General features: G+C 42.3%; 1 protein-coding gene and 1 pseudogene across 4 annotated transcripts in view; both read left to right on the top strand.

Annotated features, from left to right (window-relative positions):
- LOC147219190 (low-density lipoprotein receptor-related protein 8-like) overlaps positions 1-26,946 on the top strand; it is a 90,902-nt gene that overhangs the window by 40,961 nt on the left and 22,995 nt on the right. For all 4 annotated transcript variants that reach the window (XM_086173277.1, XM_086173279.1, XM_086173278.1 and 1 more), the window contains exons 4-9: positions 3,173-3,301; positions 15,452-15,841; positions 18,036-18,158; positions 20,671-20,793; positions 25,614-25,733; positions 26,338-26,463. In XM_086173277.1, coding sequence (XP_086029403.1) covers positions 3,173-3,301; positions 15,452-15,841; positions 18,036-18,158; positions 20,671-20,793; positions 25,614-25,733; positions 26,338-26,463 — 1,011 coding nt within the window. The remainder of the gene's footprint in view (positions 1-3,172; positions 3,302-15,451; positions 15,842-18,035; positions 18,159-20,670; positions 20,794-25,613; positions 25,734-26,337; positions 26,464-26,946) is intronic.
- LOC147219191 (U2 spliceosomal RNA) lies at positions 4,441-4,606 on the top strand (annotated as a pseudogene).

Consider the following 26,946-nt stretch of genomic DNA (forward strand, 5'->3'; position numbering starts at 1 on the left):
TCAGTTTTTCATCCCTCCCTGCGTCACGGGTGTCACCGCAATTCTGTGCTCACCTGACAATCCGTGATTTTTGTCTTGAATGCGGAGCGCAGAATCCCTAACGGTGAAGAAGTTTAGAAAGAGAGGGTTATGCAGGATGCATCCAAAGAGGATAGTTTTTGAAATGCTTTGACTGACAATACAAATGAATTTGCAGTATAATATATTGTTGATGGATCTGTTTCTCATATTTCTTGTCACCACTTTCACGGCATGCCATTATGTGCATGTGTTTACCGTGATAATAATATCAAATGGTAGTTTGTGTTCATGGACCTGGCTAAGTGCCGCCGTCAGAAAATGCAGTTCTTCCAGTGTCGGATGTGTCAAGGTCGATGTCACAGTGCCGCATTCCTCAAGCTTCCGAAGAAACCGCCTCATCGCACCGCAGTGGTCAAGCGTTATTTATTTTTGTTTTCGCGGGGTCGGGGGCTCGGCTGCGTCAGCCATTCTCAGCGCTCGCCGCTCCCCGGGCACCAGCTGCTTCTCCAGGTCGCCTTCCGCTTCTTTCTCATGTCACCGCCCGCTGCATTCTCAGAATGGAAAATACGGGACCGTGTGAAATGACAAAATTTCCTGGTCCCGGGTTCAATCCTGAATTGAAAACCTCCGTTGCCCAAACACACGAATGAGCAAGCGCACAGTTGTGTGTCTCTATATGTGGCCGTTTTTGGCGGACGGTCCGAGGTGAACCCAACCTCTCGTCCAGTGACAGCTGGGATCGGCTGGCATCCCCGCCACCCTGAGCGCATGATTAGCGGTTTCGATAATTAATAAGTGAACGCCTTAAGTCATATTAGTCATATTCATATCAACCTTCATGCCATCCAGCTGCTATATGTATATTCCGTGCTCAATTGTATAAAGTATTCATACCTTACCGTGTATATCATGTCTATACACTATGTATATAAGTTGTCTACCCATAAGCTGGGAGCTCTCACTGCAAAAGTTTCATCGTGCCTATAAAGTGACAATCAAAAATTTTCAATCTTTAGCTGCCATTTTCCAAAACCACCTATATCATGTGAACCAACAACCTCTCAGCTAGTTAGCCCAAATAACGTGGTACCACCCAGCATATTGAAAAAGGAAAGGTCTGACAATGTTGGATTTGATCCAATGGGTTTTTATCGGTAAATAGTTGTGACCAGACTGTTCTAAAGGGATCGGTCTTACTGAATGATGTTCCAACTGGCTTAATTTATTTACTATGTGGCTTGTTTTTGACATTTTAAGTTCTTTTTTTTTCCTTCACCATCATTTCTTTTTTTCCAGGTTTAGCACATTTTCTTGTAAATCATAGCCAAGGACATCTGGCTCTATTGTACATTTTTTCTCAAATCGGTTAATATAATGTTTCATTTCAGTTGAAACTGAAAAGCTACATAGTTAAATTGAGATGGCTGTTACTTGCAAATTTCGAGAGATGTTTCTTAAATTACTTAATAGGCAGCTTTGTAACAGAAGCAAGGGCTCCCATCTGAGCGATTCTTGTTTCATTTATGCGTGCAAGATATAAATGGTTGACTCGCCGTCTCAGGTTTTGGTTGTTTTCTCAAAAATCAATTGTCGTCTGCAGTTTCTCAATTTTCACCCTTCGTTACATCAATGTGGGGTCAAGGAGCAATCTATCTCTTATTATTTTCACACTCAATTCACATTTTGATATTTGCTCTCTTCATTGTTGCCAGAGATTTGGGAGGCTCTCTGGTCGGAGTCAGCGTTGAGTCACAAAAACGATGACTTTAGAAATATAATAGACCTGCAATTTAAATGCACCATAACAGTGTTTGCACCACACACTTATGACTTGAATGCCCTGATGAGATCCCTGACACCCCCCCCCCCCCCCCCACACACACACCAAAAACATACTCAGACATTTATTTCTGTGTTTGCACAAAGACTTTTTGTGTCATTCCATCTGTAAAAATCCATTAGGATTTATTTTGGACTGTTTACCATTCACATAAAATCCGCCTGAATCGGGCTCTTGTTTTTCTTTTATTGTATTTATGTATGTGTGCTTGGCATAAACATTTGCAATACTCGTTATTTCGATGTAAATGTGTAAACTGGTCTGACGGTGGTTTGCAGCCAGTTTAAAAGAAAAAGGAAAACGAATATATGGACTATTTACGGCAAAATTTTTTTCTTTAAAGGGTATTTTTGTCCATCAGTATATTTTGACCATTGTTGACATGAATCTACAGCAAATTAAACTCCTCAAACCAACCTTATTTACTCTCTAATTGAAAAGAATCGTAACTGTAACTCATTAAATAATTGAAATCTTCCTCATATTGGGATCGTATTAGATAGAATAGGATTTCAATTTCATCCCTAAGTGCTGTGTTGCCACAGATGGAATTTAATATGAAGATGTGTGCCTTATTGGGGAAGATGGCTTCTGAGGGTCTCTCTCTGTCTCCTCCAATGAAGTCTCTTTACCTAACATGGCTCTTTGCAGCTTTAGAGATTGTGCAATATGGTATTCATTATGGGGCTTTTTTTTCCCCTCTCGCCGTTCTGCAAATGATCCTCTTACAGCAGCTGTTTGTGAACAATACTGCCACCGTAAGCTTGGATCTTAAAAGAAAAAAAAAAAAAAAACGTAAATGCCTCCAAACTCACCTTTATATGCAGCCTTCAGAGTCGCGAGTTTTTTTTTTTTTTTTTTTTTTGTATAAACTGCGAAAGCACAACAATCAAAGATAAATGATTTGGCTTAGAGATTGACCCTTTGATTTCATTTTGTGAGGCTTAAGGCTGCACTGTAAGCAAAGATGTATAATTAACAACACGCCTCGTATTAAACGCACTGTAATCTGGATCAAACCCGCACAGTGCCTATGAGAGCAGATTGGCACGGAAAGAAGGAGGGGGTCCGGGTTGTCATTTGCCTCACGGCCAACTGTGCATTTGCTGTAGTTCACAATCTTCATGCATGTCTCTTTAGAGGAAGCCCAGACAGCAAAACCAGTTGGCCGGAATTCTGGAGTTTTGGCTCAATTTTAAATGCACATTGGGAGCGATAGTCCAACGGTGTCTTGTAGTTTGTTTTTTTCTCCTTTATGGGACCGTAAAACCTCTGCAGTAATCCTTCTATCTCTTTTATCCCTGCCCACAGGCAAACAGACGTGCCCTCCAGAGAAATTTGACTGCGGGGGATCCACCAACAAGTGCGTCTCATTGTCATGGAGATGCGACGGGGAGAAGGATTGCGAGAACGGGGCGGATGAGGAGGACTGTGCTTCTGGTGAGTCTCTTTCTGGAAATAACGTCAAATAAACACCTCAGCTTGTGGTACATTTTTTGCAGTCTTTAAACTACAGGTGTCTTAAAGCTATCCTTACGGTTATCCATCCATTCAGATGGACTCATCACCTATCAAGGCAAAGTAGAGAACCCTTGATATAATTAAAGGGATTTGATGGGAGTTTTAATGCGAGATGGCTGTTTTTCGGCGTGAAATATCAGATATTGTAAGCTTTCGGTCGCTGTTTTGGGGCTTTGTGTCATTTCGTTTCAAACCTCGAGTCATCTGCAAGGCCATCACAACCATTAACAAGGACTTCACCTCCTAACCAGCCAATAAGACAACTCAGTCATCCGCTTCCCCCGCCCCTCGCCCCCTGCAGGGACTATCCTTGCCCTACTTCTGAGGCGGCGTGAAGAATCGGCTTCTTCTTTTCTCCCCCTCTACTCTTGCCTCTTCACATCAAGAAAAATTGATTGAGGCAGCAGAGCTGTAGGGTTTGTGGTGTTCAGACTTTGAAGATCCTAGAAAACGGCACGCGGTGGAAAATGCATACTGGAAGGAAGAAAAAAAAAAACCCTGAAAAACCCATGTTCTCGTATTGCTGCCATTTGTTTTGGCCAAGCGTGTGTTTAAGTGTGTAAATATGTTATGTTATAAAGAAAGGCTTTTTGAAATTCGAGGCATTTTCAATAGCGGATACGATGTAGCGTTCCTCTGCAGCCTAGAACGGGAAGCAAATGAGTTTTGCATGCTGTTAAATTATAAATCCTTCACTGGGAACCGCTGATCAATACAAATCGGTTTGCATGAATTGATGTTCTACGGACGGACAAAAAAGTACATTGAAAAAAATCAAAAGGTTGATATAGAGATCCATTGTTGGTCATAACGCAAATCTTTATATTCACCTTTAAACATCAAAAACTCAAAATAAATACTTACTAAACAAACCCGTGGTATCAGTGTAAAGCCTGCAACTAATGATTATTTCCAGTATTGTTTAAAACCTCCATTAAAACACTTAATATATATTTGTCAGTAAATATCAGCAAAAGTGCTACCTTTTTTATCATTGTATGTCTCGGACCGAGTATAGATCATATCCTCGATTTATAATTTTACTGATGTGATGCTTCATCGCTTCTCGGCCTTTTGGCCAAGATCAAGTGTAGTATCTGTTCTTATCAGTTTAATATCGTGGAGACTGTATATTAAAAATTGCTTTTTGGAGCAGGGAGACTGAACCGGTGCTTGCTCTGTCCACTCCACGCATCTATTGGAGTATCTCTGGGTGCACCTTTTTTTTTTCGGGGCGCCGTGGCGCAATCGTCCTCAGAACCGAACATTCCTGTTTCAGTTCTCGGCTCCTCCTAGCCAGTCAAAGACCCCCTAAGTGCTCCTCTGGCAACGCTGGCCTGTCCATCATGGGTTAAATTGCGAGGAGAATTTTCCGCAAGGGATTAATAAAGTATACCGTGATTTAAAAATCAAAAAAACAAAAACAAACATACCCCTGGTTTCTTATCCTGCATCACAATTAGACGTTCTGCTGACTTTTGATTTTGGTCAACAGAATCACCTCACGTCATCACTTGCGGTGGCTTTTTTTTTTTCCTTAATCATCCTGAAAGTAGCCTGTCATGCTTTCCCATCACAAAGTGGCCCCCCACACAGTCATGCCAAAGTAATTGCTAGTGATTCCATCGACTTGAGAGCTAATGCCTTCTTAGCTCAGATGGCTTTTCAGTGTGTTGTCCATTGAGACCCAGTCTAGCCTGAGTGAATCCTTTCTTCATTTTAATGTCTGTATTGATGCTGCAGACTTAAGCCTCTCCGTGGCGACAGGAGGGCCGGCCTCCGCCCACCCGGGCAGAGGACCAACTCCCGCCAGGCCTTAAACGCTGCTCGCTGTGACTGTAGATGCTTCTCTACACCTCAGTATTACAAATGAGGTCCATTAAGTGCGTGTCAGGCTAGTTTAATTGAACCTTGATTGGTCCCAATGCCTGCCAGAGGTAGAACATTTAAATGTAATAGTCCCTCGCTGCATCTCAAGCTGAACTGATTGAGAAGTGTGATGACCGGTTTTCACACCGGCAGGCATAGGATGGATAGTCTTACTGCATCACAACTCACCTCCCATTCCATTAGAGATATAAACAATACAACAAATCATTAAAAGTGAACATTCAAATTATTGTACTACAAATATTCTTGTACGCTGACACAGACAACACGGCACCAACTCTACATTATAGCCATGGCCCTTTTATTATTCATGAAAGATGCAGATTGAGGATAAATAACTAGTTTTTTATTCTATTTTTCTTTCAGCTGTACAGATACATAAAAACATCCATAGCTCTCCGACCACCCCATTTTACTGGCATTTTTTGCGTACAAACCGGAGCTACACTTCCAGAGGTGTCTTGATTTCTTTACACAACCGAGCAGGTGCGAGGTTCATTTCCAAGCAATGTCACGGTGGATTGTGTCATGTACACAGATAACCCAGACATCAGAACCGGGGCCAGGCGAGTAGATAAAGGGACTAACACGTGCTCCCGTTTTCCCCGGCACCAGGAAATTAAGTTGTAAACCCAATGCTTCTCAGGATTATAATGGAAAAAAATTCAAAGCAAATGAAATGACCCTGGGTATATTGCTCTCTTGATATGCCGCACCTCTTTTTTTTTTTTTTTTCCCTGTTGGTTGTCTCCGCCTGTCAGACAGAGTGGAATAAACTGACATTCAATTTTATTTAGACCTTTTCTATAACCTTAGGCGCCTCATCTTGAAACTCATCTTTGAAAAAAGTCAAGAGCCACAGGCCGGCATAGGGGCCCGTCCATGAATCCCCTATCCAAATGGATTTTCGTGCACAATAAAATGAACCATATGCCCTAATTTTTTTTTTTTTTTTAAATGTTCATTTTTTTTTGGTACATTTTGGAAAATTTGATGCATGTTTGTGTGTTGACAGAGAGCAGAAAGAAGTGAAGTCGGTGACATTCCCGATGGCCCCCTAAGACTTTTGTTGTCTGGGCCGGCTCTGCCTCAAAACATTTTCTTCGATATCTACCTGCGCACTTGTTTATATTGCCGAAAGGAAAGATCGGAGGTCAGATAATCTCTTCCTCTATGAACCAACAGAGTGTTGGGTTCTCAACAACATCCGAATATATACCCACACAGAAACTATTGAATTCTTTAGTTCTACTTAATCACACAGTTGGACTGAACCAAGAAAGACAATCAATAAAAGGAAAAGAATAATCCTTGTTTGCATGGAATCAGCTAGTTATAGTTATTTTTAGAGAAAGGCCCGATCAATATTCCAGAGTTTACACAGCGTTATGTGGTTAGAAGTGTTGTTCATGAATGCCCGCGTTCACACGAGGTTAAAAGAAGTTATAGCTCAGCGGTGTTGCAGCTGGACAGAGACGATAAATGTAATAACCTTGTGCAGCGTTATGGATCTTTCACATTTACAGTTCTGAGGTAAGGCGAAGGGAGGGAGGAGCGATGGAAATTACCAATTGGTTTGAGTACATCTCCGTGCGTCTGTTCGTAGAAGCTTAGCTTTTGGGCACCGGGGGAAGCTCGAGGATTCACTTCAAAGCAGAACCGGCGCCGCCGTATGTCTGAGCATAGAGCGAGGAGGAAAAGGAAGAGAGATCCCTTAAAAGATGCAGATCTGCTGAACGGGATCAATAATAAGGCACTTTCAATAATTAAATTACAGTATGTTTGTGACAGAGTTTCTTGTAAATTATTTCATCGTTTTTTTGCCCCGTTTTCTGGTATTCTGTGCAACGTTTAGGTAATTACATGGTGATTTTAAGTTCATTTTGAAGTAGATTTCTTACAAATTTTTAGATTTCAATAAGTAGTTTTTTGAGAAACTAATGTTTAATGTCAACCAGTCCATATTTGGAAGTTCCATACAGACGGCTGAAACTATTCTGTTAGACCTGAAATGATCGATATGAATCGATGAAATTTTGAAGTTAACAAGTCGGAAATGTCTGTGGTTTTTACTGTTTGGTTGCATTTTCGAGGGAGTTTATTTTATAAGGCCTGTCCTTGTATGTTACCTATTGCTGGATACTTTCCCTTGTAATGTTGCTTGTTTGTCTTTTATTTTGAAAAACATTTCCTTTGAGTTTTACCTGTTTATTTTATGCCTTGATTTACTTCCTGTCTCCCATCCAATCATCTCCCAGCCCCCCCCCCCCCCCCCCCATGTTCGGCACCTGTCTAGTGTTTTGCCATTTGTTTAGCTTATATTTTCGTTTTGTCTAGAGCCCGTGTCCTGTCAGATACTCCATTCAGTTTTGTGTTGTTTTTAATCTTTATTTTATTTTTTTTCTGGCCTGATTCTGAATATAGTCCCTGTGGTTCCGCTGTTTTATTTTTGTTTTCAGTTGTTGCTTTTCTCTATCAGCCCCTGCAACCTGATTTTGTTTTTGTTTCAGTAAACCTCCAATTCTCCACCATCCATGTGCAAACTATTTTTTGCGACAAGACCGTGCATGACAATTCCTAATATTAAATGGCCTAGTTGTATGGTATTTACATATTAAATACACAAAGGTATAATTTCTCATCTGAGTTGCGAACAAATCATTTATTGGACAGTTTTGGTTACCTTGCCATCTGCACGCAATGCGGTGGCATATGTCACATCAGGCGCCTGTTGGTTAATTGGTTAAAAATGGATTAAAAACGAACAAACAAAAAACAGACAGTATTTTGAATGGAAAAAAATGATTGACTGTGGAATATTTCATTCCCATTTTTTCTCGATCAGGAAAAAAGTTTCAACTCAAACCCAATGAATGGGCAACCCCATTCACACGCTGACGTGTGTGTGCGTACAACACTTAAATCCCGCCCTAAGTCAGTGAGCGCCTCGTATTCACTTGCGCTCGGAAAACTGACTGGGACAAAATATATGCACAAAGTCCCAGCTCACTCCACTGATAGTAAAATGAAATTTCCTGTACTCGTACCCTCTTGTAGATTTCTGTAAGTGTAACTCTTACAGAGGCAATCCCCTAATTAAATCATCATGTTTTGAATTATATATAAGGTGGAATCCAGCCCCGACCAGAGAAAGCTTTCCCCTGATCAACATCGCATTAAACAGCGGCTCCAGAGAGGCTCCGCCAGAAAGTTGAACCGAATCCTCAGCCCTTCAGTGACGCGTAGATTAATTCACGCAGTCGGTAACGCACCAGTCTGCCTGAATCAACTGTAAAATGGCGGAGCGGGTCTCCGTTGATGTGTTTTTGTGTGACTTCCCGTCCCGCCGGCGGTTGAGCGGGTGAAGGAAGAGATCATTCAGAAATTCTTGTCTTCAACCCCATTCATGTTTCGTTCATTGATTTGGAAAAACGTTTTAAAATACGTTGTCTGTCTTTGGAATTCAATGAGTCCGACCATTATTTCCAGCGTTCCTCTCAGCTGCCTCAAAATGACCGTGCACGACGAGGCCCTCGCAGTGGACCACACTGACAAAGTTCCCCTTTATTTCATTACGCTAATCGAAATCTTGACATGGTCTCCATTTAACCAAACAGGCCACCCTATTCAGCACTAATTCCTCCTCTTCTCTGCTCTCTTGTCAGTCAATTTACCCCTCGGTCGGTAATGAAATGAGGGAGAGGTTAGCGACCCCCTCCTTCACTTTCATCCCGTTCTCTGTTTTCCACCATCGCTTGTTAGTTCGGATAAAAGAGTTTCTCGTCTCTATTACACGTAAGTTCTGTCGGCGAATGTGCAGCAGCACGGCAAAGGTCAAACTACTCAGGGTTCAGGCGCTGTGACCTGACTGTACTGGCAGGCGGTGCGAGTGTGGGTGTGTTTTTTACCCTCCTAGTCCTGCCGTTTGTCAGTGTGTGTCTGCAGCTTCCGGTGACCTTGCTGCAGTGAATCAAGGCTGTGGGTACAGTGATCTTGAGCATGCATGTGTGTGTGTGTGTGTGTGACACAAATTAGAAATTGTAATTGGGCACACACACACACACACACACACACACACACACACACGGCTACCCTGGATGATTTAATGATCATATCACTTCCTATTTCCACATTTGAATCTTTTCCTCACTTCTTGCAGGTCATTCTGTTTTTGCCCTGAATGCGCTCCGAAACACACACAGACACATACACACATGCGCACACACACACGCTCATCAGCTGTAACGTTAATGGAAGCAGAATGACCAGTCATCTCTTGCCTCTGCTCCTGAGCTCCTGGTTGCCGATGGCAACAATCCCCCCATCATCATAGCTGCCAGTGAAAGTAAAGTGAATTACAGTGGCGGCTCCTCACCAGCGCAGCAGGGGTTGCAGTGAAGGGGTTTCCATGCGGAGAATTGTAAATGAAGGGGCAACATAACTGCTTGTCACATTCTCACCAAGTCAAATTGATGGGATTTTATTCCCTATTTACATCATCATGTATTTTAATATATAGTTCTATGCATATTTAGAACTAAAACGTAATTTCAGGATACGTAGACGTGACATACTAATGTGCTAACATGCGAGCATTTACCAAATATCACCAAACGCAGAGTATAGGTAAGTTTTGTGGTAGTGCCAAGTCAAGACAGGTATCTTTCCGGCACAAATATGAGACCAAGGTTGAATAAACAAGAAACAGATGTCATGAACACTTCTGGAAGCTCTGTATGAGTACCTTTTGTTGTGATCTCACTCGAGGGAAAACTAGGAGGACAAATTTATTGATCGCATCGAGTGTCTGCAAGTAAAGTAAAGATTGGAAGGGAATTATTTTGTTACTTCTCTCCATTCTTGGCGGAAAGGTGGTTAAAATACTTCAAAACAGGTCCCAATGATGTCAACAGAAATTTGACTTCTCAAAATTCCTCCCCCAAGAAACAGTTCCCATGCACTCCAAGTCTCCTTCCGTGCAACGCAGCCCACTCGATCAGGGGATTGAAATATTGGGTTTCGCTGTAATTTATTCGACATTTTGAAAATCTACAGTGATCGTACAACGTTGTATATGCAGATGGTCTGTGCGCTTGCATTTGCTCAAAAGTCAATGAGTGACTGCAAAGCGTGCCGCGCCTGCCAAACTGTCCCTGTGGTGTAACCCGGCCATTCATGTGAATTTCCAGTGGAAATCCCGTGTGTGATATTGTACATATCTATTGGATCTCGTCAATTATTTAGCTACAAATTAGTATGAAACGGCTAAGAGCAAGGCCATAACAGGGACAGCGGCTACAAAACACGTGCGAATAGGATGGAGCTCGTTCAATATTAATGGATATCAACCGATTCGCTGAAACGAATCCATGCGCGTCTGTTTTTTTTTTTTTTTTTTTTGTTTCACTCGGTTCCCCCATGCGTCCTTGGCAAACATGTCAGAAGCAGAGAAATAATTAAACAGTGATGATGCAGAGGAGGAAATCGATGGAGACCTCGACATATGTTGTTCTTACTTTGGTGGGTAATTAGGACATTATCTCTCACGTGCGGATGCTCACATTTTTCCATCTTGTACGTCAGCCCACAAGGATATTTCATTTCCCCTTTTATTTACAAATGAGCTTTTTGATGTTTTTCTACCCATATTCTACAGCTCTTTCTGTTATCCACTATCCAAGAGGTCTACTAGCTGTTAACCAGGGCATACTTTTTCAATAGCTGATTCTAATTTTGCCACGCTGACAAGTTACTATTTGGTAAAAAAGTTTTCACTTAACTTCATGTCCTCTTTCACTACATCCATAAACCTCCTCTTCAGTCCTTCCCTAGACCTCCTATGACCTCCGATGTTTTGTAAAATGAAGTATTAGTGATTCAGAATAGAGATGTTTTATATGAGCCAAATCATTTTGTTTCAGGGATCTGCTTAGGTCATATTTTCTCAATATAATGATATATCAATAACATATAAATAATATAAAGAACAAAAATTTTTTAGTTGATATATCAATGCATAAAAAAACATTTAAAAAAGGTTTATTTTTAGTTTCAGTTTCAGTTCGTGCATTGCCGGTTGTAAAGGAGATTCAAGCCTTGTGATCCCGCTTTGTGTTTTATGCCCCGTCTCGAAGAGTTCTCTCTGTTCATGCGACTTGCAAATCCCGGCGTTAAACAAAGGATTTGGCTTAGGTTCTTTTCAGCCGATGCTTTTCAAATGAAAATGTGCCATGATTTCCGCCCCCCGACATCCCAACCCTCCAAAAAGTTATGGTTATGGTTAAATATTGTGCAGGCTACCCTGCCTGTAGAACCAGACTCGCATGAATAGATCCACAATAGTTTATTTACATTTCACCTCACTGTTGACACCAGAATATGAACTGGAAAACAGTCTCTACTATAAACATTTTATCACAAAATAACGATCCAAAAAATCCCAGTTTAATGGCATTTGACGGTATTTTCCTCTCAAATAATAATGATTATTGTGACGGTCGTGGACGGACTGCATATGTCACATACCTTTGCCGCTGCGGGGCGGCCCCTTCGTCAGAAACTTTGTTTCACGCCCCGACAGCGTAACTGGACAGACGGATGGAGGTGCTTAGCTTTTTGTGATATTTTCCCGTCAAGGAGAAAAGTTGTGTCCCAGCTTTATGTGGGCCAGTTTAATGTGTTGAGCGTCATGGGGATGAGGGAGATGGTCCTGATCAAGCCGCCTCGTTCAGTCTCTTTATTTATCATTGAAATGTGTTACATTTTAATATCCTCGATGGCTGTTTAAGTATTATTGAAATGTTTATTTAATACTTCATAGCCTGTTTATGTTGTTTGTGTTTAGCAATTATGTCCCCCCCCATTTCATGTGTTAATGGTGCTGACCGCCTCCTACATGTAAGTCCGTCTAGTTCAGGCGTGACCAAAGTCCAGCCCGTGGGCCAAATAATGTCCACGTTTACGCCAGGCAGCAACCTGTCATAAAATCAATGATAAGTGGCTGCCAGGATATTGTTTACCAAAATATAAAACAAAAAACAACAAACAAAAAAAGCTTTTTTTATATTTCACAAGAAGATGGCAGTAGACCTGTGATCACTTGGTGCGGGAAATTTTTACCCCTGTCACAAGGGTCAAAGGGCATCGTGTGATCCTTTCCAGCCCATTTCAAAAGTGGTGACTGCAACTAAAAAAGGAAAGTTGATGCTTTCAGGACAAGTGGAAAGGACTATTTTTTCACTGAAATACAAAACAAACTGTCTGCTTTCAGAGAATTCAACATCAAGAGGCACCACCAGATGAAACACACAAACTACAACAATCTTAACGAGTGGGAACAAACGTGAAACAAACTGGAAGCTGTTTTAACGGCACCGCAGGGCTTTTTTTTTTACAGTATCTTGCGAATCAAATGAGAATGCTACAAGCTACAAGGTAGCAACGCTGCTAACGAAGCACTGCAATCCTTTTACTGAGGGTGAATTTATTAAAGAATCAAAAAATGTGAGGCTGAATGGTCGCCCCTCACACATTTTCACCTCACAAAACACGGCCCTCGTTGCAAAAAGTTTGGACACCCCTGGTCTAGTCATATTTACCGGAGACGGTTGGTTTGAAGTAGGTGTCCTCGCTGCTATTTACTCTTTGCTTTCATTAGACTTAGCAAGTTAATTTTTCTCTCTGGTATTGATTTTGTCCGATGCGTTTAATGCTGCAGAGTTGTTCTCTGTTTATATCAGACACTTAGCAAGTTTTGTTTTTGGGATATGGTGACGATTGACCTGAGTTTTTTGATAATAAAACATTTTTTGGGATCTCTCCTCTGCCTCTGCATTTTCGGCCCGATACACCATCGCCTAGCGGTGTCCACTCGTCCGTCCCGTCACAATTATAAAATAATTAGTTTTTAAAAGATACTGCATTAATAAGTGCGGCACGGTGGCACAGCGGTTATCACTTCGGTCTCACAGCGTGAAGGAGCCTGGTTAGATTCCGACAAGGGAACTTTTCTGTGTGGAGTTTGCACGTCTGCAAACCTACGGGTTCCCACGGTCCAAAAACAGATATCCAGGTTGGAAAAAAATTGGGAACATTATCCTGACTGAGTGAGTGAGTGAGTGAGTGAGTGAGTGAGTGAGTGAGTGAGTGAGTGAGTGAGTGAGTGGTTGTTTTTCTGTATATGTGGCCCTGCCATTGACTGGCGACCAGTCCAGGATGTACCCTGACTTTACCCCCTGACAGCTGGGATAGGCTCCAATATCCCCTGCGACCCTATATATAGATATATGGTGACAATGCTTTTACAGTAAAAGTTAGTTTTCTGAAGACGCTATACTACATAAAAAGGTCAGTATAACTTAATCCAGGAATACTGTGCCACAGAAGACTACAGAACAGAATGCCCACAATGCATTTAAGATATTTGAGATTTATTTCTCTTGTCACTGACAGTGTGTAGCCACTTGGCAATAAGCGGATTCAGTAAAATGTCTTAAAGCAGCAACTGTTTCTTGTAACCAACCTCAGCAGCCAGAGGCAGCGGTGCCTGTGCAGGAGCTGAGCTCCCTGCAGTTTGTGTAAATACCAAATAGTGCCTCTGCCTGTGCCGGCCTCTGTGCCGCTTCAGCTTCACGGTGGGAGCCCTGACAGACTTCGCAGCCTGCGTGCCTTAAGCAGGGCCAAGACGTGGGTGAGAAGGCGGCAGAAGGTGGGAGGAAAGGGAAATAATCTCCGCAAATGAGCTTGTATCGCTTGATCTGACCACAAGCGGCCCAGTACGCGTCGGGTGTTTAAAACCCGTCTCTGCCGACGTCCGAAGCGACCACTTACAATTGTATTTAACGATGAACACTCGATATAGAAATATTGCGTCTTGTATCATCAGGATATCATAATTTCAATTTAATTCCCAACTTTCTCAATCAAACTTGGTTTGACACCATTTTTCCACACTCGTACATCTCCGGCTCCGGCACCTCTGCCTCGGTTCCCAACCAGTTTGTCAATGGTTTAATAACTGTGTTCATTCTTTTGCTCCATCTCTGACCTGGATGACCAGAACTTTTGTTGCCATTGAAACCGAACCCTAGTTAAACAGTTTGACCTAGTTAAACAGTTTGACAAGCTTGACAATGAAGGGTTTGTCACTACTCGTCTTAACTTAACTCCCACATTGCGGTTGGACGATAGTTCTTTAATGCATGGATGCTTCTACTTTTCGGCCCACTCACCTTGACTCCGGGGTCTGTAGGCGTCCTGAGATCCCCTTTTGTTATTTTATATCTGTGGTTGACATCCATTAATAGTCTGTTATATGGTGTCGCTCAGGGTATAAAAAAGGATCTCACTGATAAAAGAAGTGTGTGTGAGGTCAACACACCTACAGCTGTTAAAGGTGCATATTGATTCCTGAGTGAGCAGGACTGTATATTTGGAGAGAACTCAGAATCAATAGAATCTCAGTGTGCACAGTGAGTGGTCATTTGCTAGAATAATACACAATACACACAATACTTTTCACCCCATAATTATAGATGGGAAGTCCGTAGTCATTTGTGCTTCCCCCTTTAATTTACAAAAAAAAAAAAAAAAAATAGCTATGGCCTTGGTTGGATTTCCATCTGCAGAAAACATCTTTCTTCTTTGCAAATAAAGGCTGTATATGAACGAATGAATACGAAAAGAGTAAATATAAGCCGTCTCTATTTAAACCCTACAGTTGAGTGATCATGTGTCTCCAAAGAAAATGCAGCCATGAACCGACAGAGAGCAACACACAGCGGAACAAAAACTTTTTGCTTCATTGATACAGATCCACCACAGAGAAGAGATGAAGTGCGTGCCGATGGCAGGGAGAGCTTTATTATGTTTCTCCCCAGGAAAGGAAGTTTCCCACCATCTTCTTGTGATAACCACTGCCATCCTCTCCTCCCTTGTCCACCTCTCTCTCTCTTCCCCCAGTTATTTTAACAATATCCTCTCTCCCGTGTCTGACAAAGTGTATTTATTTATTTTTCCAGTCTGTTGGTGGTATTCTATTTGAAAAGCTGAGTAAACAAGTTTCTTTTTCATTAGAAATTGTGAAATTGTCCGCAGATTCACAGCAGCGGATAAATGGGCGACTTGATCTAATGTTGCAACTGTAAATAAAAATGATGTTTTCTATCCGGGTTCCCCCAGATGCCAAAGCGTGCCCCGCCGGGGAGTTCATGTGTGGCAACCGCAAGTGCTTAGCATCGGTCTACGTGTGCGACGGAGACGACGACTGCGGCGACGGCAGCGACGAGCTCAAGTGTAGCTCACCTTTGACCTGCGGGCCAAACCACCTCCGCTGCAACACCTCCGAATGCGTGCCGCTCATGTGGAGCTGCGACGGAGACCCGGATTGCTCGGACAGTTCAGACGAAGGGCCCGAGCGCTGCGGCGGCGACGGGGCGCCGCACCTGAACAGTCGCCGGGCCAACTGCACGGCCGGGGAGTTCCGCTGCGCCAATGGGGAGTGCGTGAGGCTGACGTGGAAGTGCGACGGCGACCCGGACTGCAAGGACAAATCCGATGAGTCAGACTGCCGTGAGTCTCCCTCCGTGTAAATTTTCAGTATCTTCCTCTTTTTTTTTTTTGTCCTCTGTTTTATCAGGATTGATCAAACGTGTTTTTTTTTTTTCTCCAACATTAATAATAGCCATTGCTTCGGCCCTCAGGAGATATGAAGTGATTCATGTGACTTGGTCAGTAAAATTGAAAATTTATTTTCATAATATTGTGTTCACAGTGAACATTAATGAGCACTTAAATAAATGATCCTGAGTGGCTTGTTTGATTCTGCCTTTAAATATTTCTAAAAAGGAACATTCAAATATAAATAGATGTCTTTGCTTTAATAAAATATAACTTTTTTTCCCACTTTTCTTCTGTGTTACACTAAATGATCAATGAAGTATCAATTTTTAGTCCTCCTTTTCATGAAAAGAATAATATAAACATGTATATACATGTTATGTCATAGTTCATTTCCGAAGATATAAAGTACTGAATGTTTTTATTGGCAATCTTATGTTTACACATGCCGCATTTCACGCATCCTGCGCAATTAAAGTGAAAGTCACCTTCACGTTCAGTCTGTTTTCTCTGGAACGGAGAGCAGAGAAATCACAGCGAGCAATATTTCCTTCTTCTTCTTCTGACGTGTTTATTTAGTCATTTAGCACATTTCCATTCTGCTGGAAGTTGTTTCCTTTTCCAAATGGGCCTTGTAAATAATGCATTTCTCTTGCTAAACACGTTGCGAATATGAAGAGGCCCCGTGATAAAAAAAAAAAAAAAAAAAAAAAGGTTTTTCCTATTAGCTGGTCATGGATGGAGGAGCCCCGGAGCTCCTGTCTCGCTGTGGCGGTGTGTGAGGCCGTGATAATCCCACTATTCATTATCAAGATGTGCGGCACGCGCATCAAACCCACCTCGCATTCTGGTGTCACATAAGCGGCACTTAGAGGAGATTGATGTGTTGTTAGTGGGCTGGATCGCCGTGTTAATAGACCGGCCTGGATATTGTTTTCGGCGCAACATTGTATTTGTCCAGAGGTTACCTGGCAACCGTTCCATCTTTTTATTTTCACTTTTGTTTCCCCGTCTTGCTTCGCCATAAAAATTGAATTTTCCGCCCCCTATTGCAGTGATTCATTCAGTCATTTCTAACTTTATTAGTCTTTTATTCAATAGAATGGGTTACACTATATGTGCAGGAGGAGCGGGACCTACGAAGTTATTAGCCAAACAGAGATTGCTGTTCTAGATACGAAGTATGGCGTTTATTATATGTATCTATGTGTATACCGACATGTGTGTCACGCTGCCTGGTCTCCATTACATTCCCCCCGTCCGGCTCATCCTGTGATAACGCTAAATCATATCCCTTTCGAACGTATATATTGCTTTTTACTGGGCTTTAGAGAGGAATTATATGAGCATACAGGGCGCTGTTGATGAAAAGCCTGTCTCTGCACGGGTATTAATGAAATTTGGTATGGCTTCGCGTAGCCTCAACCCCGGTGTCCCTATATTGGAAGCCATTCCTCACACGCAGCTTGGAGTTAACCCTTTCCGGCCCGGACATCGGCTTGCGAGGACCTCAAAATGTTGTTGTGCTCCTATAAGGAGTAATAATGGCCTAAATATTGCTGTAAATTAAGGAAGAGACATTAAAGCTGTGTACAAAATATGCATAGCTAAATCACATAATGGATTTTTAAATGTAACATAATATAATATAATATAATGTAATATGATATAATATAATATAATATAATATATAAACCCCTTTGCCACAATAATTTTTTGGCTTTTGGTTGCTAATTTTTGCTGTAAAAAAAAAATTGGGGGGAAAAAATTCAGCTTACATTTCAGCACTTCCCAATTTGAAGAAATTGGCAATAAATAAATATAGGAATAGATTAATAAATAAATATCTGCAGGAATTTTGGAGGGTAAAATTTTGAAAGCTGAAACCTAAAAAATAGGGGGATTAAAATATTCATGTTGCCGGGGAAATTGTTAATCTGTTTGTGTTCTATGATTATCCATACTAGAGCAGATAAAATAAAGATAATCCTTAATTTATCCGCCAGTGGGAAAATAGCATAACATCGTGATATCAATGTTATGCAAGTATATTAAATATCAATATGAGGAAGAGGTGGTTTTTAATATTGTAATAATTATTTTTCCTTATCACCCAATCTTACACGTGCATATGTTTTTCCCCCAGCCCTGCTGACGTGCCGCCCGGATGAGTTCCAGTGCGGCGATGGTTCTTGCATCCACGGCACCAAGCAGTGTAACAAAGTCCCCGACTGTCCAGACCACAGTGACGAGTCCGGCTGCGTCAACGGTGGGTTTTGGCCTTTGTTTTTTTCTCCCCTATCTCTCAGAATCTGTCCGTTTGCTGACTGGGGCGATCCAGTGAAATGCTGTTAAACAATAATGTACCAAATGGTGTATTCACTCGGTTCTGCAGTGAACATCCATTTGCATAATGGGTAACTCTGAGAAACCCGATCGTTGTCTATACAGTATACCCTTGTTTTTTTGCGGGGGTTATGTGCCAAAAAGAACCCGTGATAGGCAAAATCCGTGAAGTAGAAACCTTTATTTTTTTTTACAATTAAATACTGTATTATACATTGAAAAGAAAGAACAAACCATTTTACAGGCTCAATCATTTGTTTCACAAATAAAAGTACTGTACTTTGGAAACGTTTTTTTCATCAAATAACTTCTATACTGTACTGTCAAATAATAATTTTAATCATCAATGTGAATAGAAGGCTTCAAATTGCGGAGATTAGCACCGCCCACCGCGACCTTATTGCCGCTGTCGTCCTTATGGTTTTTTCTTCCTTCTTTATGGAACGAACGGAAGATTCATTAATTCCGTAATGCCGACCCACAGCCGCATAGCTTTTACCTTCCCTTAGCGTGTCCAGAAGTTTATCTTTATCTGCGATAGATAGCATCTTCCGCTGTCTTTTGGGCCCTTTTGTCGGTCCAGAGCGTTTTGTCAACATTATGGGCTTCAGAGAAACTCGAAATTGCAAGAGAATTTGTATGTCCGTAATGTAAATTTGGCAAGCTGTTTTTACGTACGTGTACATATTAAACTGCGACGTTATTGACGCACAGTGACTTTTTAGCCAATCAGAATGCAGAACACAATGCACGATGCAAATCCGTGAAGTAGCGAAACCGTGAAAAGTAAACCGCGTTATAGCGAGGGATCACTGTACTGCATATCGCGGGGATGCTGAAGCTTATTGTAGCTTCCATTAGGCGAGAGGCGCCCACCGCTATTCAAATGCGCACTCACACGTCCGAGCAATTTAGGGTCTCCTGTTGACCTTGATTTTGGACCGGAGAACCGGGAGGAAACCCGCTCAGACTCGTAGAGAACATAGAAATAGAAACTCCAGGTGCAAAAGGCTCCGTCCCGGTCGGAATCAAACTACACACCTCCTTGCTGTCAGGCTGTAGCGGCTAACCATCGTGGCGCCCTGAAGAAACACATTGTGCCTTTACACACCAGTGAAGAGAACCTGATTTGTTTAGCAGAAGTAATTCTGCGAACACTTCTGTTTTGTCAGAAGGAACTGGGCCAGAAGTGTCTTTTACCAAACTGACGCAGCTTGAAAAGAGAATGCTTCTTTTTCTCTCAGTCACACCACGAACACTAATAATCCCAGGTTTTTCCTCGGCATTAGAAGTCGGCGGCAGGTTTCTTTGAGGGTGTTCAGACTGTCACTTCCCACCTGAGAGACTCACTGTGGCTCCTCCGTGAGCTCGAGGACGTTAAAAAGCCCTTTTTAAAATGAAAAATTGACCATCTCGTCTTTTGCAGGGCGCTAATGTCTCACTGACAGCTGTGGTTAGCTCAAACACGTCGCACTGTCTTTTGTCTAACATGATACTTATCACTGTTTTTTTTTTTTTGCTGGTTAATGTTGTAAATTTATTATTTTCTATGATTTATATTTTAAACAAGAGAGCTTTTCTCTGTTGGATAAAATCCGTGGATTCCTTTCTTTAAATCCCTCACAGTTAACCGTTGGATAAGTGAGGTCCCAGAATGAAACCCCCTCTGCATACAAATAGGGTTTGATGTCATTAGAGAAGATAAGAACTGACTTCTGCCGTGGTGGGAGTTTTCTGGACATGACTTATTATGGGATGAGTTTCTTTCATGACTCTCAGTGTCAAGGTGCGCAGACCCATCCTTGAGCTTTTTGTAAGTCAATTTCCTAACTTCTCCCTCGTCTGGCAGGGATGCATAATTTACCAGGGTGCTGCAAAATTACTTTCCGGGAAATTAAGTTGTTGCAGTGCAAAACTGGGCCGAATTAATGGCTCCTTTTTTTCCCCATCGCACTTTGATTCATCATTCATTCATCCATTATCTATACCATTTATCCTGCACTCGGTGTTGCTGGAGGAGGTCATCCGGTGTGAGACGATGCTCGCCCTCCTTCATTGACGCATACTATACAGATATACAACCGTTCACCCTCTCATTCATAAATCATACTGAAATAAAATCTTTCATTCTCTCAAGATTCAATATTTATAACTATTTTTGTCACATGTCCAGAGAGAACCTGGTAAAAACCCACATAGACATGGCGAGAACATACAAATTCCACAAGGGGTAGAGCCAGAGGCGGAGGGACTCACCGCTGCACGATTGGTTCTCTACTTGGATTATAATGTGACGTTATTTTGATTATGTGCGGTATTTATTGCGCTTCGAGCTCTTTAATAGTTGCGGGCAGCACTACGGCTGTTCAGCCGCGTGTGGCATCTCATGGAAACGCAGGTTTGACATTTGTTTCCTTTATGCTTCCATGTTTCAGCCACCAAATGTGAAGGACCGTTGAAGTTCCTGTGTAAGAACGGGGAGTGCATCGATAGTTCCAAAGTGTGTGATTCCATCAAGGACTGCAAAGATCGGTCCGATGAGCCCAAGAAGGAGTGCGGTAAGAAAAGTTTGGCTACATCTCATCGCAAGTCCTGATGACCTTTTCTGATTTGTGTATTATTTTCCACACCCATATCTTACCTGGTTTCTGACCAGCACTGCCCGCATTGTACTGTCTTCAACAGCAGCCAAATGAACAAGTTTAGAAATGTGTAATAAATGCGTTGTTAGTTGCGCTCCGCTCACGCTGGAAAGAAATATCCGATGCTATCCATGCAATACAGGGGGTAATCAGCAGATATTCAATTCTTATCAGATATTTTTTGGCCTAAAAAAAGAACAGCGATTATCCGGTGTTCTTTTCCCTGCTTCCGTGTTCATTATACGTGTCCAACCGTTGGCCACACGGCAGGAAAAAGTTGGAACTGGGTCACTTGAACTGTTTAGGCCAAAGGCAGAAAACCATCAGGAGGAAGATCCGAGTGCAGGAACGACAAAGGCTTGGAAGATGGGAATCCTAATTGACGGAAAATTAAATAAATACGCAAAGAGGGAATAGCTGGCTTGAAAAACACTGTGACAAACCCGAGTACCTGCTGGATAAAAAAACGATCGGTCAAACATACAGGTGATGCAATTTACATTGAAAGACAGGAAGCAATACCAGCCTGTGACGCCCGAAAATAAAGGTGTCAAACTCTGGCCCGCGGGCCAAATTTGGCCCGCACTGTAATAATATTTGGCCCGCAAAGCCTTGCCAAATGACAGTTACAGCTGGCCCGCCGGTGAAGTCTACAGTGCATGTACAGCTAATGCTACAAATCCCAGGATTTTCTGCTGGTGTTTTGGCACGAAAATCACAACAGGACCCATAAACGCCCTCTCCTCTGTTTACAGTAGTCATAGCGACCTTGTGCTAATACTGGTACCCTGCTACTTAGGCAGAAAACAGGATGTTGCATGTGTGCAATATTAAGTTGTATATTGAAAAGTATTAAGCTATGCTTGCTCCATATTTTGTTCTTAAGGAAAACTTGTTTGGGTTCGTTGTTATATCTGGAGGAAGATTTTTTTTCAATAAATATCAATGTTGGCCCGTGACTTTGTCAAAAAAATGATTATCCGATAGATATCACCGGGGAAAAAAATGCAAGAAAATGAATGAGATTAGATAAAAAGAAAAATACATTACAATCCAATCTTCTAGGTTTTTTTTTTTCCACTTTCCTCTGGAGAAAAAAAAAAACCAAAACAAAACAAAAGGGGAAATTTAGTTCTTAAAAGCCGCGGCTTGTGTGAACACTCCAAGCTGTTGCCGATGGCGTTAACTCTCGAGCACAAACCCTTTAAACTTTCATGTGAAATAAGAAAGAAGTACCAAATGTATTTCATCCTCCTGGCATAAACAGCTTTCTTTTCTGAATATCCCCGTTGTGCGGAATGAGGGAAAATGCAAAATGACAGATTGTTAAAGTAACTGCAGCTGCCCTGATCGTCTATTGAACAGAACAAGCATGCGCTAGCTGTCGTCGGGAAAATTTCTGAATGACGGTCATCATTCAAACTTTTACCAAACGGCATTGATTCTCGCTTCGAAAAGGCGAAGTGTTTTTCCAACGATTTTTCACGGCGCCGAAGAAATCGGTGAGAACGACGTCACGACGTGAGAGAGAGGGAGACTCGCCGAGACCCTCACATAATGACGTTTCCTCGGCGGAAGCTCGAGCTCGGGGAGGAAAAGGCGGCATCAGGCTGCCTTCACTGACCTCTTCCAGGGAAGGAAATTACACGACTCAAGCAGGTAGCGAAAGGAAAACGTCTCCTCGCTTTCTTTTTGCCTTCTCTTCCTGCCTTGAGCCCCCCATCCATTCACTAAGGTCTTGTTCTTGGCTCATTAAAAAGTGTGTCCGCACACACACCTGGCTCCTCGCTTTGCTCGCTCAACCATTTACTGGCAAGATGTTTCCCGCCAGTAAACGCGCACACATGCACACTCAAACACACACATACACACGCACGCTAGTGAGAATGCTGCCATTTGAAATGATAGCATACTATGCCGCTTTGTGCTCTTTTCCCCCACATTAACTCCTCAACCCGTGAAACCAGTCGGTGCACAATGGGTTACCATGGCGAGGGAGAAATTACCAGATGTAGGAGATGAGGGAAGATGAGAGTGTAAGAGAGAGAGGACTTTTTTTTTATCTGCCTGTGCGAGAAGAAAAATGACCTAGAGATTTTTTGACAACGCGGAAAAACGTGTTCGCTATTTCAAAAAAAGATCCCGTCTTCTAACTCACACTGCTTGTACGGCAGATGATGCCTTCAAATACAGCTAGATTCACGCGTATTCTTCTAAATGCAGATAGTCGTCATCCATACGGCGGAAACGGAAATGTGGATTTAATCTCGCCGTTGCTGGAAATGTGGAGGCAGTCACATATATTAATATATATATGATTTATCAATGAATCTATACTTTTTAGTCAGACTCTGTCACGACCGACTGGCTACCATCAAAAAACTAAAGCATTGAAAATCCCAAACTGTATTCTCTCATCTGCGTAAGCACCTGGATCTTAAATTCAGCACTTTGTCGCCTGAGACGGCATCTCCGTCAGCTTTTCCGCGCCTGACTTTGGGGAAAGTTTATCCCATTCATCACGGCGATTCTGCTGAAGCTTGGTTGGAGACGGCTGTAAAACGCTGTCTTCGAGTCTCTCCACGGCTGATCTACGGGGTGGGTTTGTTAAAGTTTTTCGCCAGACCGCTGAAGGGCGATAGTTTAACCAGCCATCGCAGGTATCTCCACATTATGCTTTGGATGATTTCATGCTTAAAAGCAAATCGTCGCCGACGTCTTTGTCATTTTTTTTCCCCCCTTAGTCCCTTTGACCACCTGCAGAGCATGAAACCGTGCCGCTAACCGGTTCTCTGGATTTCTGCCCAATGAGTTCGATCCCTGGCTCATTAGAACTCCGTCACTTTGTCATTCGTGCTCTCAGACTCCTTGAGATGTCGTTTGGCAAACTCATGTGGCGGCTGTCACACACCTTATTGCTCAGAACCGGCGTTTGTAAAGGCCTGCCTCATTGGCCACTTCCTTGAGGCCGGTCAAATAAGAGCGGCAAGTGTCGACCAAGTTATTGACACTACCCATAAGGAAAACAGAAGGTACCGTGATATTTAGATTCTGTTTCTTTAACCCTCATATTATGTTGAGGGTCAATTTGGCCCATTTCACCCATTGACCCAATGGGTCAAATTGACCATTAACATAATATGAGGGTTAAAATAAAATATCTTGTCTATTTGATCCGACACCAAAACTAAGCCCACACAATTTTCCTGGAATTTTCCTTTTAAAAACTGGAGTTGCTTCATTAAAGAATGTCCAATAAAGAAGAACCGCCTAGTTTGGGAGGTTATTAATTCATTATGGCTGCGTGTTAACTGCCGTCGCTGCACAAGCACAGATCTGACTAAAATCATGCTCGATGGCGATTGACAAAATATGCAAAATTTGTTTCGGTGCTGTTGAACAAATTAGAAATGCACCATCTTGCACTTTTGAATTGCGGAGTGTGTTTTCTTCTGTGCGATTTAATTCACGTCTTTGTTTATCACCCCCTCCAGTCGTCAGTTGTTCACTGTGCGGCCATGCTTACTCGGTCGTAAAAAAACAAACCAAAAAAAGAGCCTAAATGCCGCTGGAAAAAGGGGCTTTTTGTTTCAAGGAGAACAGCATTTTAATCATTCAGTCAAACAATTAGTGGTTACTCCCACCCCACACACACACACACACACACACACACACACGATGAATGCAAAGAGCAAAGTGTAAAAAATTAATTTCAACTTCAAGGCATTGCTGTGTGTCCTTGTACACTTGAATGTAAAAACACCGAAATAATGAAATGAATACATCGATATACAGTTACTTGTTAGATTTTAGATGTTTTGGAGATAAATTCAAACTAAAATGGTTTCGACGTAGACAGAGGACAGGCGGGCAAGTGTTATTTGCAGTCCTTATGTCTTCTATTGTAAGTCGCTTTGGATAAAAGCGTCTGCCAAATGTAATGTAATGTAAAAATGTAATGGAATGTCTGGGTAGAAGGATGCTGAGGTTGGAACCAGCAGGCAGGAGTTCTAGAGGAACAATTTGTGGATGGAGTTAAAATGGGATGTGAAAATAGTTTGTGTGAGACAAGAGGATACAGAGAATACTGTTTGGCGAAAGGAAGACGATTTGCCGTGACAACCCCTGAAGGGGGCAGCCGAAAGGAAAAGAAGATCAAGCGTCTTGTAAATTGAATTTTAACAAAAAAAATAACCAGTATGGAATTAGATCGTTTTTTTTTCATAACTGATTTTGAGTCTTTTTTTGGGCTTGTGATGTATTTACCTCACTCTGCGTTACCGTCAACGGCGCGTCTGTTCGACACACGCTTTGTATCTCCTGCTCGCGGGATCTATTTCCACCCTGTTTCCCCCATGCAGGCGCGCGTCCTCGGATGTATCCCTTCAGAAGCTTACCGTGTGCCTTTTTTCAGTTTTCTTTTTTTTTTTTTTGCGTGTGTTTCTCCATCTCCACTCAGAATAAAAATTCAAAAAGGAGGACGGCAAACAGCCGAACACAAGAGCGCAGATAAAATGAAGGTTATCAAGATGAAATCCGTCTCCTCGGGCCCTCAAGCCACACAGATCCATTCGCCACCAAACCATCTATCACAAGTTATTTCACAGCTTTTTATGAGGCCGAGGCCTCCTCTATCCTCTTTGACGTTTTAAACGACTCGCTAGATGACCGTAATTTCCTTACCTCATCTCTATTTGGATGTGTGTGACCACCGTCTCCTTGTCTGTCTTTCTCAGGGCTCAATGAGTGTATGATAAACAACGGCGGCTGCTCTCACGTCTGCGTGGATCGACCAATCGGCTTTGAGTGCCAGTGTCCCGCTGGCTACCAGTTACTCGACAAAAAGACCTGTGGTGGTAAAGAACCATATATTTTACATCAGACAGACAGGCTGCAAGGCTTGCCCAGCGTGTGTGTGGGTGTGTGTCAATGTGCTTGTGTGTGTGTGTTTGTGTGTATGGCTGTCTGTCTGTATTGCTTTTGGCAGCTCTCACTTCTGTAGCTGTCTCTTTGCTCAGTGTGCCCAGCTTGTCACTCCCACAGGGAAACTAACACAGTTGTAATACTCTCCCTGCCACACGCACACACACACACACACAAACAAACACATACACACATGCACAGTTTATGCTCCCCCTCATCCTTTTAACACTAATGTTTCTCTCACACACTCTTAAGATAAATCCCGAGATTCGCTAGAAGGAATCACATCAGAAGTCACCCTTTTTTTCTTCTCCTTATTCCCAACAGATCTGGATGTCTCAAAGCACTTACACTCCTAAATGTGCATATTCACCAGGCTGCCATAGCTCTTCTTAAAAAAAAAAAAAAAAGCTATATTTACATCTTGAATTCATTAAATTGTCAACACATTATGCTTTAGCTCACGTGTGTGAATTATTGCTTTTCTCTCACCGGCTTTGGGTTCATTGACGGCTCCCTCTCCTCCTCTCCCTGCAGACATAGATGAATGTGAGAACCCCAACGCCTGCAGCCAGATCTGCATCAACTACAAGGGGGATTTTAAGTGTGAATGCTATCAAGGTTACGAGATGGATCCGGTCACTAAAACCTGCAAGGCAGAGGGTGAGTCTCCATGTTTACTTCGCACCGGGGTCGAGTTCGGGGTCGTCTCAGAATCGTATTTCGTGTGTATTTTTCGTTACATTTTGCACCGTGTGACATTGTTCCACATTCCCGTTGAGGCAGTTCGAGGTCAGGACCGTCGCTGTCGCCTGCTCTTGAACTTGCTCTGTCTGTTCCAATACCCAGAAAAGCGGCATTCACTTTACTGGTATGGAATACAGAACAGCTATTATATAAGAACAGTTTCTTACAGTGTGTATGCAGACTGAATGCATCTAGGGTCGGAAAAAGTATTTTGTGTATGTCGAGCTGTAATCTGTGTATATGCATCCTGCTTGCAAGATCACTGCTAGTTTTTTTAAATAGACTTATCCATATATTGCAATGGCAAAGCCTACGGGAGCCTTACTTAACATGCTAAATTAGCCGCTGGCAGGCACCCATCTGGCCAACTCGCCATCAAGACCTTTTTTTTGGTCTTCA

This window comes from Fistularia commersonii, chromosome 25, assembly GCF_037954325.1.
Source record: "Fistularia commersonii isolate RoL2024-O1a breed Wild chromosome 25, RoL_Fcom_v1.0, whole genome shotgun sequence".
NCBI lineage: Eukaryota > Metazoa > Chordata > Actinopteri > Syngnathiformes > Fistulariidae > Fistularia > Fistularia commersonii.